The sequence below is a fragment of the Uloborus diversus genome, chromosome 2 (assembly GCF_026930045.1).
Source record: "Uloborus diversus isolate 005 chromosome 2, Udiv.v.3.1, whole genome shotgun sequence".
Taxonomy (NCBI): Eukaryota; Metazoa; Arthropoda; class Arachnida; order Araneae; family Uloboridae; genus Uloborus; species Uloborus diversus.
The window spans coordinates 120,130,082-120,145,353 of record NC_072732.1 but is presented as its reverse complement, the minus strand read 5'-3'; the positions used below and the strand labels follow the sequence as shown (position 1 = coordinate 120,145,353).

Genomic DNA, 15,272 nt, shown 5'->3' with positions numbered 1-15,272 from the left:
AAAATTTTAAAGATGCATTTTCTAACATAACTTTGTAGCTTCAATTATTTTTTCACCGATTCCAATCAACTCAGCTAACTGTGAAAGATCATTTTCGTGTCTCAGAAGATTAGAGATTTTTTTTTTTTTCTGGTGCATAATGGGACAAGCGAGACTTTCATCTTCAGCTAAACTGCCAAGAGCATGCCGCTGGATATTGACGGAATATAGTACCAAGATTTCCTCTTCTTCTGGATTCCAAAAATCGTGCATTAAAAATTTACTTTAAAAACGGTAGTATCAAGATCTTTTCTGTTATAGCTGATTATAAAATAAATTAAAAGTGTGGATATTAAAATTTGAATTTCTTTAATGACCTTACTTTTAAAAAAAATGTACTCGCATCAAAAATGTACTCGCATTATTCCACACTGAGAAAATTCATGTTTAAAAAACTCGACCCCGCAAATGAAATGTTGAAATGCCGCCCCTGCCCACAAACATACATGTTCTTTGATAGCCTGGAGCGACTTCTATTTAACCGAATCAGGTTATTGGTTATAGTTGAACTGAATTACTTAAAGATTCAACGTAAATCGAGGAATAGTATACAAAAAAATTTACACATTGCAAATTGATTTCGTAAGGATCATATGAATGAAATAGATGTGATTTTAATAAAAGTATTCTAATGCTGAAACAGTCAAAGATATTACGTCAATCTTGAATGTAATATTAATACCTTACTAATGTTTGTATTTTCTTTTGCTATTAATGTGGAAAACACTGATAAAAAATTACACGCAACCCTAACAATCGTGGATTTTTTAATTAAACAGTATTAAAAATTTCAATTCAACGGTAGCATTCAAATTAAGTCGAACCACGGGTAGCATCAATGGATCCCTGGGGATACGAAACGAATGTAAAGCATTATCCCGTATATCTACGGCTCTCTTACCACATGCGTTTCACTTGCCGCTAAACGACATTGCCGGCCGTTGTTTTTGATACTTTTTGTGTTGATTGTGTTAAAAATATTTCCTGGTGGTTATAAGTTGCAAATAATTTTTATTAGCTTGGAATCAAAGTTCCTAAATTTAACGATAGTAGTTAATCTTTGAAGAAACTTCATCTAGGTCAGTTTTTTACGGGCTTTTCATTTAGACTAAATTCATAACTATACAAAAATTTGTTCGTGTTGAAAAGAGCAATTTATGATTAAAAATATGAACTTGAACCTCCTCGGATCTTTTTTAAATTTCAAAAACCCGCCTATATGAATTCCTGAGTAACAATTTACCTCTGTGCCAAATTTGGAAGAAATCCGACGAAAACTGTGGATTTGTATAAGGAACATACACATATACCCACAAACATACATCCATTTTTATATATATATTAAGTATAACACTGATGCCTTTGGTATGTGTATGTTGATATACACTGACTAGTGTCGACATTTACCAGATTTCAGACTTTCAGAGTTTAACTTTTAATGGGAATACAACGCATGTCATAGTAGGAACTTATGCCGGGGGGGGGGGGGGCATGTAGCTAAGTTTGATGCATTTTGTTATTGTACCATAATACGCAAGTAAATGCAATTTTAGCAAATAATTAAAAAATACTAACCTAGAATTGAGATTTTATATTAGTAAGATAGTGAACGTTAAACAAATTTACTCACTTTCAACAGTCCCTTTTCTTTTTCTTTCTCAACTAGTATAGTACTAACTAGTAAAATTAAAACAATGAAGAGAGTTTAATTATAATTTCTCATCACAGTCGTAATTCAACTTGTACTGTTGTTCAGCCGGAAAAAAATTCCGTTGATTTCCTCATAAAAACGAAGCAGTATAATGACTATGCAGAATATTATGCCTTCGAGTATTAAGTCATAATTAAAATAATTACTGCATTTGTGGATGAAAACAATGTTAAATTGAAGAAGTATCGCATACTTTAAGTAAATAATATAAATTTTACTTCCAATTTAAAATGAAGGCTACAGCAAAAATGCTAGGGGGAGGACTAAAGGATTTTCCAGACTTATGACAGCTCGAGAGCAATTGCAAATTTTGCGAGGGAATCGGGACTGAAGACAATTGCAATGTTACACTTGAATTCAAATTGGCGAAATAGCGATCGCAACAGTGCATTGCGATTGGCCGTGTTTCACTTGAATCCCTGTGTAAATTAGTTCCTAGCTTTTGGAAAAAAATATTGATCCTTTTGACCTAAGTTAGTCATTCATCAAAAGTAAAAAATTGTAATTTTCAAGAAAATATTGACTTAATAAATGCAGGAGCCGAACATGAGATACTTTGACATACTTACATATCATCTTGGCCCAACAGAAATGACAGAACTCTAAAAAAATAATAATAATAATTGGAAAAACATACTTATCATCCATTTAGAATCTGAATTTAATGCTCTTTCTTGTGGCAAAACTTGCAACACAGTTCCTTTACATAACTAATGTGTATGGCTTATAAACTCAGGCTATTCAGTTAGACTGACTTTGGGGTAAAGCATTCAGAGATAGTGATTTTAAAATTCCTGGAGTTGGAGTTGGTTTCATTCCCAGTTCTCAACTGTGTCAGGGCTGTGGATTAATTTTTCATATTTCTTACTTTAAACTTTTTTTCCCTCATAATAATCCAAGTTTGATTGTTGTTTTTGCTACATTGTTACAATTTGCATTTAATTCACATCAAATGTTACAAACTTAATTTTTCTATGTTCCATGACTCACTCATTGTTTAAGAAATTTATTATTTCTGGCTACAAACACTGACTAAAATAATTTTCATCTTAATCTTTGTGTGTTTTAACTGTCATATTTTTTCCCCTAAAAGTGATGAAGAAATACCAAATGATGAAGAAATGGAGCAGAGTGAAATGATTGTGGTTTCTGAAAAAAGAACTGTTAAGCGAAAAAACAAAGGAAACGACTTTGATGAAATTCTCGCCAAGAGACACAAGTCACTATTACCATATAGGTATTCTTCCCCTCTGATCATAATACTTTAAAACATTAGTTTTTGGTTTATATAACTCCATTAAAAAACACAAACTTCAATAAATTTTTGCATGTAACCTTGGAAAACTTAAAAAGGAAATTCAATGGATTAATGGTATAAACAAGAAAATGATCCATTAATTCCGATGCCTTTTATGGTGCTCAAAAGTTTTGTACTCCTAGAAAACCCTGTAAATTCTTGAATTTCATTATTTTTTTCAAGGCCTTAAAAATCTGAAAAATTAGAGTAATAAACTGAAACATCTGGAAAGCCCTTGATTTTTTTTATATCCACAAGCCGACCTAATTGGTGTGGTAAAAGGTGCAGCACAGTTCCTCCACATCGAGATTACTCGAACTCTTATAAATTAAGCTTCAATGCTTCCAAGTCAACTAGCTGCCTCTTCACCACAAATAGACACCTTTATAATTATTCCCCTGAGGTTTATTTTGCTGATCAGTTGCTAAAATGTGACAAATATCTAGTCTACCTGGGTTTTACATTGGATCCAGAAATTAACTGTAAGCAACATATAGAGAAGATAGAAAAAAAGGCTAGGAAACGACTTCAGATTTTGAAGCACATTTCTGATAGAGACTGGGGAGCTAATGCTTTCACGCTTAGACTGACATACTTTTCTCTCAATGGCCCCATTCTTGAAAGGGTTACCAGATTTTTCAAACAGCATCTGTCTCTAATTTAAAGATTTTGAATAGAGTTCAGTTGAGTGTAGCAAGATTTATCACAGGGCTAAGGAGCAGCTGCCCTAGTGAAGTGGTACTTTTTGAAGCTGACATTATACCTCTGACCACTCGTTTTAGGATTTGTTCTTTTAAATATTTTGATAAATTGACAAGCCTTGAAAATTTTAATAGGACTTCTAAATTCATTTTAAATTGGACGAGCAACCAACGTCTAAAGAGAGACACCCCACTGGAATATGTTCAGAAAGAGGGCTTAAATAACTTTTAGGTTGTTCCTAGGACCACCTTAGAATGCTTGCCTCCCACTGTGTCCTGGAAAATGTTATTTATAATGACATTTTGAAGTCCCTTGTCAATAAGCAGGTCGACCACCCGGAACTTTTAAAACAGCTGGCTTTAGAGGTTGTTGACGACATCCCATCTGAATCATTGGTCATATTGACAGATGGTAGCAAACTTAAGGATGGTAGGACCAAGAGTGGTGTTTTCATTAACGACACTGAGAATGAATGTAGGCTCAGCATTCGAAACCCTGACTTTTGCTCAGTTTTTAGATCGGAGATCTTAGCTATTGAAGCTGCCCTTATTTGCACCCTGACCACTGACAAAAATAGTATTTGGATCCTGACTGACAGCAAAAGAGCTCTACAGTATTTTAAAAACTGGTCCAAAATCTTTGACATCCAAAGCCAAAAAGTCATGAAACTTCTCTACGAGATGGGCGGAAAGAAACAAACTTGCCTCCAGTGGATTCCATCCCACGTTGGAGTTTTTGGAAACGAGATTGCTGATGAGCTTGCCGAAAATGGTTGTGATCTTCAGAAGGATAATTTTTCTGAGCTTACTCCATCGGAAATCCACTCCTTAAGCATACAGCAAATTCTCTCGAAATGGCGCATTCCGCCTGCCCACCACTGGTATGCAGCCAAGAGCCATAGTTTGTCCATTTCTTACAACGGTCCTCGACCTCTTCAATTGGCCATGGCTCGATTCCATAGTGGACATTTAAAGTGTTTGAGGTTTTTAAACAGGGAGAAGATTTGCTCTCCTTGTTCCTGTTCCCTTTCTGCAAGTCTTGCTCATCTTCTTGCTTGTATTGGAGCCTCATGGAGGCAGCTATGAGATTAGGATCTTATTTACAAGGATCTAGTTCCTCGGGACCTTTTCAACCTGGTGTAGGCTTTCCTACACCAGGGGGACAGGTAACAACAACAAAACAGGTTTTTGCCAAAGAAGGAAAAAAATGTTAATAACTCCTGGCAAAAATTTGTTTGCCATTTTGTGCTTAAAGGGGCGAGAATAGATTCACTTTTTCTTGGCATGTAACTAATATGTTTTCCAATTGAATGCACAGATTTAAAATTAATAAATGATGTAAATTTCTCATCATATATTTCTTAAAACATTGTGCTGGAGTGATAAAATACCCATACTTGCCTCATCACAGGGTTCGTACGAGTCATGGAAATCCTGGAAAGTCATGGAAAAAAGATAAGCAAGTTTCAGATCTGGAAAAGTCATGGAAAATTGAAATTTTCATCCAAAGTCTTGGAAATTCATTTGAAGTCATGGAAAAATGTCCTGGGCAAAGAGAAAGTAACAGTTGCTAAAAGAGCATTAAAAATCTTGAGTGATTTAGCAGTATTGCAAATAAAAGCTATTAAAACTGAAAAATTGTATGATCTCAAAAACAAAACCAAATTTTGAAATCTCATTGCATCCAGTTCTGTAACAGCCGCTCATCTTTTTTCGTAATATGGTTTTACTGATTGGACATCACTCATTTTGAATTTATCATTATTTCCAACACTTCTTTTATTTTATATTGTGTAGTAGTGAACTTGTATGTTCTTCATTTTGCCACGCCTACTCAAAAAACGCAGAGGGAGTTCGAGTTCTTTTTCCATCACTCTTAAAAACTTTATTGTTAAATATATCAGAGTTTGTATTAATTTGTTGAAGGTTTTTGAAAACAAAGATCTTGAGTCAGAATGTAGAAATATTGGAATTCTAATTACTCTAAAACAGTATGTGCCCAACATATGGCCCACTGCTAACTATGTTCAATGTCATGGATAAAGCACTATGTTCTGGAATTACAGAACCTATTTATATACATTTAAAAATGCAAATAAGTAAACAAGTACATTTGAATCAGAAGATTTATTCACTATTGAATGTTTTTAAAAAAAATAAATATCTGTTTTAGAAACAGAAATTTAGTGGAGAATGTTGCTTTACTTTATAGAACCAAAACACTCCTTGTCAAGTTATGTAGACGATTATATGAACTGTTGACACTGAATGGCATTTTTGAAGCGAATTTATTGAATTTTAGTTAATGACTCATTCAACCTTTGTCCCATTCATTATCATTCTGCCTGTTTATAAAAAAATTGTTAGACATTTTAGCATCATTATATTCCAATCACTGTATTTTCACTTTATTTAAATTTATATGATGAAGACAAGTAAGAATAGTTTAGTTTTATTAGGTGTAGACTAATATTTTTTCAACCACAAGTAAGTGCTTCGATAAGGTAGTGGTATTCAAACAGAAGTTTTGCTAATGCTCATTTCCAAAAGCTGGCGAGTTTGATATTAAATTGTACTATTCTCTTCATGTAACAAAGTCATGAAAATTTTTATGAAGTCATGAAAAAGTCCTGAAAAAGTCATGGAATTTTTTCATCCAAATAGAGTATGAAACCTGTCATCAGAATCTGTTTTACTGCTAAAAGTATATATTAATGTATAATTAAAGTTTCAGATACATTTTTTATCTAATGTGTTAGTGCAAATAATTTTATAAAATTTGCAATAACTTGTTATATAACTTGCGTTTTATTTGATTCTATTTATTTGGTTCCTCCACATCCTTGATTTTTACTTTGCAAATAATATACATATCTTAGAGCAGGAATTAGCAACTGGAGAGAGAGGGTAGAATTATTGGCATATAAATTGCTGAGGCAAAACCGAGTCACCTGGTTCAACTACGACAAATGGGAGACAGTGAAACAAGTGAAAGAAACCGGATTTCTTCCTTTACTTTAAAATATATTATGTGACTTGAGATCCTTGCATCAAGATTTGAAAACTTCAATCCCTCCACCTTTTATCTCTTCTCAATGGTACATGCTGTGTAATATTATTAACGACTTGTCATTTTTCCTAAAGTGTTGCTGAGGTATATATCTTGTAACTTGCTTACATGAGACCAGCTTACATGTTTTTCTTTTGTTGCTTCCATGTCATTCTTTTGTTTGCATGTTTGTTCTTACACATGCATAAGCATGTATAATTTAACTGAAAGAGAATTTAATTTGTTTATGTTTTTGCAAGAAAAGAATTAGACAGCTTAATGGTAAAAAAAATCACTTACAAAAATTTCAAATGCATCTTCCTTTCATACATTCGTGATTAAGCATTTAATAAAATTCTGATTATTCCTAATAGTATCAGGGTTCACCCTCTCTGGAGGAATTCTTGCAACAAGTTTAATGACCTATTTCTCGGCTAAGAGTATTAACTCCGCATTTCATTATTATTAGATGTCAACAAAAATTTTAAGAAATTCATAAAATGACAAGTAATTTGAAATTAATTCTACTCTTCCAATTAAAAACAAATGATCACAAAATTTAGTTGTTGAAACGTCGTTTTTACATATTTTCTTATCGATTAAAAAAAAAATGTTTGTATTTATAGCATTGTATCTAGTATGGTTAATATTTGCGTTATTTTAAATTGTTGATTACTCATAGGAACTCAGTTGTTCAGAAATGGGATGAGAAAACCCGATTGTCTACTGGAAGAATGACTCAAAAATCATTCATGGCTTTTGACAATTCAGCTTTAAAACAAATTGAGCAGGTTTGTTTATCTTTAAAAATACCTCAATAGTTTTGTTTTTCTTTTTTTATTTCATTTAACTAATTAAACTACAAACTTATTTGTGACTGAAAATGGAATGAAAGCCTTTTCTTATTCTACTTTTCATAGTATGTATCATATATAAAGATCAAGATTGGTAATTTTTTCTTTTTGCCACTAGCAAGTAAAAGCAAATTTATTATTCACAATTTTTTTTTATTAACCAAAAAAGTTTTGCTGAATGACACATTAACTTCTAATCTTCTACTTCGTATTATCTGTTCAAGTAACGGTTAATAACTAATAAATAGCATTAATGTAAATAGTGTAATCCAAAATCTTATAAAACAGGAAATTATTTCATTTTAAGAGGAGTTTTTTCGGACAACTTAAAATTGTTATTCACACTTTCATATATAATTTTATTCACCCATGGTTGGGGATATTGCCGAATAATGGCAATGTTATTGTCTGCACTTATTAAAATTAATCTCCTTAAGTGAGCCGAGACCACTAGTCTTGATCTTTATTATCATGCTAGCCAATGTTTCCATTTTGGATGGTATGATTGTTTTTTTTTTCTTTTCATTAATCTTCCAGCATGATGACAAAATCTTCTGCTTTTCTCATTTTCCAGCACATGAAACTTTTTAAAGTGATAATAATGCTAACAAAAATTGCAAGTTTTGCTAGTAAGACCGGTAACAAAAACAGCTTAATGCTGCGACCTTCTTCTCCGATTCTTGAGGAAGTATGCAGACTATTTCTTTGTCCAGGGAGAGAGAGGAAAAAACCCTACATTTGCTAAAGAAATAGGAATCTTAAATTTCAGCTAATGAAGATTTGTACCATATTTTCTGGGATATAATCCACAGGTAGCATGTACTTGTATTAACATCTTATTTTTAAGCATTTCTCTGTATCAATTCGGATTTTACAAGTATGCAAATGATGATTTATCTTGCAGACTTTTTTTAATTTTGAACCAGCTTCACAGACTGTTATAATAATAATAAAAAAAACAGCTAACTGGGCTAGTAAGCATGAAACATTTTGAGAAATTGCTTAAATACTCATTTATTTAACTTGTTTCAAAATTAACAAATTTATCAAATATTCATAAATGTTTTAAATATGATTAACTTGTAGCTTGAGGGTATCTTTAAATTTAAAAAAAGGGTACTCTTGCATGAAATTTTTGCTTGCAAAATGAATTTTTAACAATTGTCTCTAAAAGTCAAAATACTGTTTTTAAATATTATTTTCATTAAAATTCAAATTGTATGGCACCAAATGAGTAAAATAGTAATGAAACTTAAACTCTGGTTTTGATGTCCCATAATTAAAAAGTATTTTTTAACTGTTCATTATTTTAAACATTTGTTGAAGTCTGGCACATTTTTGTAGTTTAGTAGATTGAAAGAACACCCAACTATTAGTTATTATTTTGAATACAGCTGGGTAACAAATTTTTTACCCTCACACCATAAAATGTTTATTTGATCTCTTTTTAAGGTGTTTATTCATCTGAAGAAGAGGACATTTGATTCATATGCTGTAAAAAAACTTTGAAAACTGCTTAAAATAATAAATTCCATTTTCAAGTGCATAAAAACCTTCAAAAAATATTAAAATCTATCTTATAGTCCTTGAAATTGGTGATTATTTTTTTTAAAGAAGATAAAAGTATTATGTATTTATTAAAATAGATTATATTTATTTATTAATTTATTTTTTTAACCTTAGATTCTTCAAGATAAAAACAGATTGATTAAGAGGACTCAACTCAAGCGGTCTCTTTACCGGGTTCTAGGGAAACCTGAAATTGAGGATTCTGAAGAAAGCAATCGAAATGATGTAAGTAACAAATTATATACTATCCTGCATGTACTATTAAATAAATGGGGTTGTTATGCATTTAGTGTTAATTGAAGTTCCACTGCTTGAGTTTAGCCTTGCATTGAAATGAGAAATGACGCACAGACAATTTTTAAACTGTGCATCTTTTGTTCTGTTTTTTATTAAGAACGTACTAAACAGTGGAACAAAACATGATGTATGGTCAGTTGTCTTATTTAATAAATAATATTGCATAAATATAGACGTCTCCACATCGGCCAGCACCTTACGGCAGAAATATACAGTCCGCTATAGCAGAGCAGTTAGTGATTAAAATCAGAAAACAATGAATAAAGCGCTGATTTTCAAGAGAATGTTTCTTTTTGACAGTTCGTGCTTTATTCGTGTTTCTTTAAAAATTTTAATCCTATTTTAGCTTGAAGTATTTTTGATCAGTTGTCATTTAAATGAGGTCAATTTCTTGAATGTATTAGTTTGAACCTCTTATTCCCATTTAATAAATAATTACAAGAATTAAAGTAACATTTGCATTTTGATTTGATCTTTGCCTTTTATTTGTTGCTTTGTTGAAACCATAAAGAAATCTAGTTTTGATTTAATTGGAAAAAATCTAGTATTAAGTAGTAAATCTCCCTTAAGTGAGGGCTAAGGGAGAACAACATGCAATATACCAACCGCTCGGTTATGCCATCCAGAGACTGCAGTTTTGTCCTTGTTATGGACTTGCCAGTCTGGAATAGATAATAAATGAGCTGTGGGAAGATGTCACCTCATTGAAGCTGAGAGTGCCAGCCATCTGGTAGCTAAATTGAATTTATCACGCCAGCAAGAGTCCACAGCAGTTTCACAGTTCAACTTGTCAGTTGAAGGCAAAGCTGGGGCATTAAGCTTTAAGTTACCGCCTTTAAACCTAAATTTACTTTAACCACCAGTTTGTTGACACTTTCATCTTCAATGAGATTACATATGCCCCAGCTCGATTATTGTCTATTCCAGATAAGGACAAAAAGCCTCTGCATGGCATAACTGGCTGTTGGCATGTAAAATTTAGTATGTTTTTAGAAGTATGTGATGCTCATTTTCAAATTATTCAGATTTAAAGCTTAAAAGACTTATTTTAATATAAACATTTGGTCAGAAGATTTTAAATATTACCTTTATGGTTAATATGTAAAGAGAGGGGGGGGGGGGAGTCTGAAAAGGAGATAAAATCATGGTATTTTCTAGAGATTTTTGAACTTTGAGTTGCTTAGAGATAAATCGGTGCCTTGCAAAATTGACCTTCAACAGAGGTGTGCTGGCTAAATGGAGATAGCTATTCCTAAAGTTTCGTTACATACCTGGTTCAGTCAAAAGTTTTTTCGTATTTTCCCTGTCCTGGATCGGCAGGCCTGAATGTAACATATGCAAATTACAGTTCCTGCACAGCTGATCAAAATTGGTATAGCAGAGTTTGATTTTGATAATCCTTATCAATTGCTGTGATTTCTCGTACCTGGTGTAGACGTTGCAGTCTCTTGAAATGGCGGATGATAAGCTAGCAATTCGTGTTTTTTTGCATTTCCTCTGGAAAAAAGATCTTAACGCTAGGGCAGCGGCAAAAGAAATTAATGATGTTGAGGGTCCAGGTTCTGTGAATGAGCCCACTAATCAGAATCGGTTTAAGCGTTTCAAGAAAGGTGATACGACTCTTGAAGAGAAACCAAGATCTGGACAGCCATCTGTTGTCGGTAACGAAGTTTTGCTGGAAGCTATCCAACACCAGCCGAGTTCTACACCCGAGCATTATCAGCAGAACTTGGTCCTTCCTAAAGTACCATCAATTGACACCTCCACCAACTGTTACTTGTGAATATGCGCTGTCGAGAAGTACTTTTGTAGGGGAAAATACGAAAAAAATTTTGACTCAACCAAGTAAATAACAGCACTTCACAGAATTTTTCCCCCCCAGAAACTTGTTGGAAATACCCTCAATCCACAGGAACATATGTAATTAAAGCAGCTCATTGCATGTTATTACGTATTTATTTATTTATTTTAAGTATTTTCAAATTACTTTTCAAAAATTTTGTGTTGCTGGAATGCTTGATCCCATGTTTTGAAAATATAAAATGATGTTTTATTATTGCAGTCATCAAAACAAGATTTGCTCCTGAAAGATTATGATCCAGAAATTTTTGATGATGATGATTTTTATCGTCAAATGTTGAAGGATGTTATTGAAAGTAAATCTGTTGGCATTGATCCAGCTGTCTTACGGTAATCATTACAATTATCTTTTTAGTTATTGTGTAAAAAATTTTGACTTGAAAAGTTTTGCTTTTTGATGCTTAATACAAAAAAAAAAATATTTCATTTTACGTTAGAATCAGTTTTATTTCAAAATTCAGGGTTCCCATAGTTCCTTGAAAGTGCTTTAAAGTACTTGATTTCATCGACCTGTTACGAATTGCTCTTTAAAGTGGTAGTTTTGAACAAAAATTCTTAGTTATTTTGACAAGATGCTTTTTTTTTTTTTGAGTTTTTTAAGTAAGTCTTTAAAGATGAAAAATTACGTTTTATCTTCTTTTCTCTATTATCTTTCTCTCTCTTTTAATTTCAAAGCCCTTTGTTTATTTCTTTTACTGAAACTTTAAGTTTCAATGAATCAGTAAGGAAAACTGCTCATCTTTGTTAATGTTTTGAATTTAACCCTCCCTGCTCCTGTTTTTTCATTTTTCATTTGTTTTCTTTTTAAAACAGATAATATATTTTTTATGTCTCAGGAAAACTACCTTTATGGTTTAGTGTGATTGAGCAGGTATTTCAGTAATTGCATACTTACCAACTTTTATGCATTTCAGAATAATCAATTACTCCATATTTTTCAGAGTTTCTCTGTAATAACAGAAATTCTGTAAGGAAATTTGCAAATTTGCTTTGTATTTCTCACCAAAACTCATTGAATAAGTATTTTCAAGTAACTGCACAATGTCTATTAGAACACGACTGGATGAATATGTTTTTAATTTATTTAGTACTTAATACTTTTTTATGCTAGTGTTTTGAATGAATAGAAAAATACAAACACAAACCTTAGGTAAGTTTTTTTTTTCTTTTTAGTTATTTTTACTTACAATATTGAACTGCTTTGCAAAATCACAAAACGCTTCTTGAAACTGCCGTAGATTTTTCTCAATTGGTTTAAGGTTGGCAATTCTGCATTTTTGCTCTTAATATGCATTAATGCTGTACTCCTAAATTTTTCATTTCACTTTAGTAAAATTTATATTTTCTGCATTTCCCATTTGTTGGTGGGGTTTGGAACTTCAGGAACCAGGTATGAATTCTGATAATACAGATTCTGAAAATCTTATAACTACCAAGAACCTGTAGAAAACACCCAGGGTCAGATTTAGGGGATTACTACGCAGTAGCCCGGCGTAGTAATCCCGGGGCTACTGCGCCGGAGCCTCTACAGCAAAGGGGCTCCCACAGTAAAATTTTTACAAAATATAACGTTCACGGGTCCAAAATATCGGATATATTCATATATATCAAACTATTCGGATATATTCATATATATCAAACTATTCGGATATATTCATATATATCAAACTATTCGGATATATTCATATATATCAAACTATTCGGATATATAACAAAGTATCGGATATTTTCGAAAATATGTTGATCTTTTCGAACACTGATTATGGGCCTCCACTCCTTCGTTGCCCCGGGGCCTCCACACTTCCAAATCCGGCCCTGAAAACACCCTAGTTGGCGAAAAATAGGGTGTTTTAAAATGCTTAGTTTTGATTTCCATTTTGGAGTGAAAACCCTGTTCTTTTATCAGTTTTTTGAATTTTTTTTTTTTGTTTTATTTTCTTCTACTTTTTGAAGCATTTGTGTCTTTTCTATTAGAAAACAAATGGAAATTCAGAAGATAAGAAACAAAATGAAAAGAAAAGTGGATACTAAAGCCAGTAAAGGTCGAAAGCTGAGGTAATTGTACATATTTAAAGACAGCTCTCTTTCTGTAAATTTAAATTGAAACTAAAACATACATTGACATTTCAGGTATGATGTTCATCAAAAGCTTTTAAATTTTATGGCACCCCAGCCAACATCAACTATTTCAGATGAAGCTAGGTTAGTATTTTGTAATTTTTTTAATGTTTTAAAGATCTTTTACTCACTAAAGCTTATCAAGCTTGTTGCACTGGAATTTTAATGTTATATGTATACATCTAATTACGTATCTATGAAGCATTGCTATTTTTTAAAAGAAACTTTTGAGCTCAATTTATTAAAAAAAAAAAAAAAAAAAAAAAATACATAACATCCTTCAACACAAAAATTGTTACCATATTCAATCTGAACACAGTTAAAAATATGGAAATATAAGGCAAAAGATCAAATTCATTTCTTTTTCTCGGGACATATTTACTAATTTGTGTTTCAATTCATTTTTCAAAAATTTTAAATTTTTCAGTTATTTTTACATAAGGGGAAAAGTTCTAAGTGCAAGTAAAGAAGTATAAATAATTTTGTTTTATGAGTGGTTTTGTTCATTGTTTATTAACTGATTAGCTTACTTGGAAAACAAAAAGTTATTTATGTAAGTTTTTTTATTAATTAATTAATTAGTTTATTTTTATTTATTTTATTTTATTTTATTTTTTGACGTTGGTGCTCATAAAAGTGAAATTTGAAAACACGTGTTTTTCCCCTGATTTGTTAAAAAGTTCTTGATTTGGATGTTAACACATTAAATGTCACATGACTTTGAAATAAAAGTCAGGTTATGTATGCTGCTTAGAAGTGCACTAGTATCGTGGTACAGCAATGCAAAGCACTTTAACAACAAATAAAGGCAAATGATGTCCAGAAATTAATAAAAAATTGTCCTTATTGTTTCAAAATATAAAAATAAAAGTGGTAAATTAAGTATTAATTAGCTCTTCAAAATATTATAACTAAAATATAGTTATAAACCTAGTCCTTCTCTCCACATTCATTTTATAGTTGAAGTTTTATCAACATTTAAATGCCTTTTTATATTTTATTTATTTCCTTTCTGTAATTTTTATAAGCAAAGCCATCATTCATCAATTTTTTTTGTTTCTACTTTCACAGAGAAAATCTCTTGAAGTGCCTGTTTAGATCGTCTCTGAAATCTGCATAATTGTGCATCAAATTGCTGTTTTTGTATATATTGTTTATCTCAAATTGAACCTGATTATTTATCAATGTATAAATACTTGTATGTGTACATACATTTTTAAAAAGTCATACACACAATCGAAAAGCATGCTAAAAATTTTGTTTAGAAAGTCACATGCATTGTTTAAAAAATAAATAAAAGTTGAATTAAAACCTTTATACTCTATTATTGTTATTTTATTCCCAGTTGTGTCCACTCTCATGCTTTTGTCAGGAGGCCATTATTTTAGTGTTCTATCTCTGGTTTTCTTCTTTTTAGTTTCATTCATCTTAGTAGTGAGGAAAAAAAAAAACAGAATAGCTTGAACCAAAACATCAGATGTTTGTTACACAAAAAATTTAGGAGAAATATTTTTGAAAAAAACAAAGGCAGCTAGCAACTTTAAGCAAAAATCAATACTTATGTTTTACAAAAGGTTTATTCTCATAGTCTTTTATAATATAAATATTTCTTTAAATATTTGAGTTTCTCATAAAAGTTACTCAAAATAATACAATTTTTTATATTTTTCTTGCGTTTTAAGTTTTTTTTTTTTTTTTTCAATGATCAATTACTGGACTGAAGAAAACTGTTCAAATAATGTAGCAAGTAACCTTGCAAAAGAAAAATTGCGTCAAC

The 15,272-nt window shown here is 31.5% G+C and overlaps 1 protein-coding gene across 2 annotated transcripts in view; it reads left to right on the top strand.

The window, feature by feature from the left end:
* Positions 1–14,819, top strand: part of LOC129217286 (protein AATF-like) — a 38,595-nt gene extending 23,776 nt beyond the window's left edge. For both annotated transcript variants that reach the window (XM_054851560.1, XM_054851561.1), the window contains exons 8-14: positions 2,844–2,987; positions 7,480–7,588; positions 9,335–9,445; positions 11,580–11,707; positions 13,352–13,432; positions 13,508–13,579; positions 14,567–14,819. In XM_054851560.1, the coding sequence (XP_054707535.1) occupies positions 2,844–2,987; positions 7,480–7,588; positions 9,335–9,445; positions 11,580–11,707; positions 13,352–13,432; positions 13,508–13,579; positions 14,567–14,615 (694 nt within the window). In that variant the 3' untranslated portion in view covers positions 14,616–14,819. The remainder of the gene's footprint in view (positions 1–2,843; positions 2,988–7,479; positions 7,589–9,334; positions 9,446–11,579; positions 11,708–13,351; positions 13,433–13,507; positions 13,580–14,566) is intronic.
* The last annotated feature ends 453 nt before the right edge of the window (positions 14,820–15,272 follow it).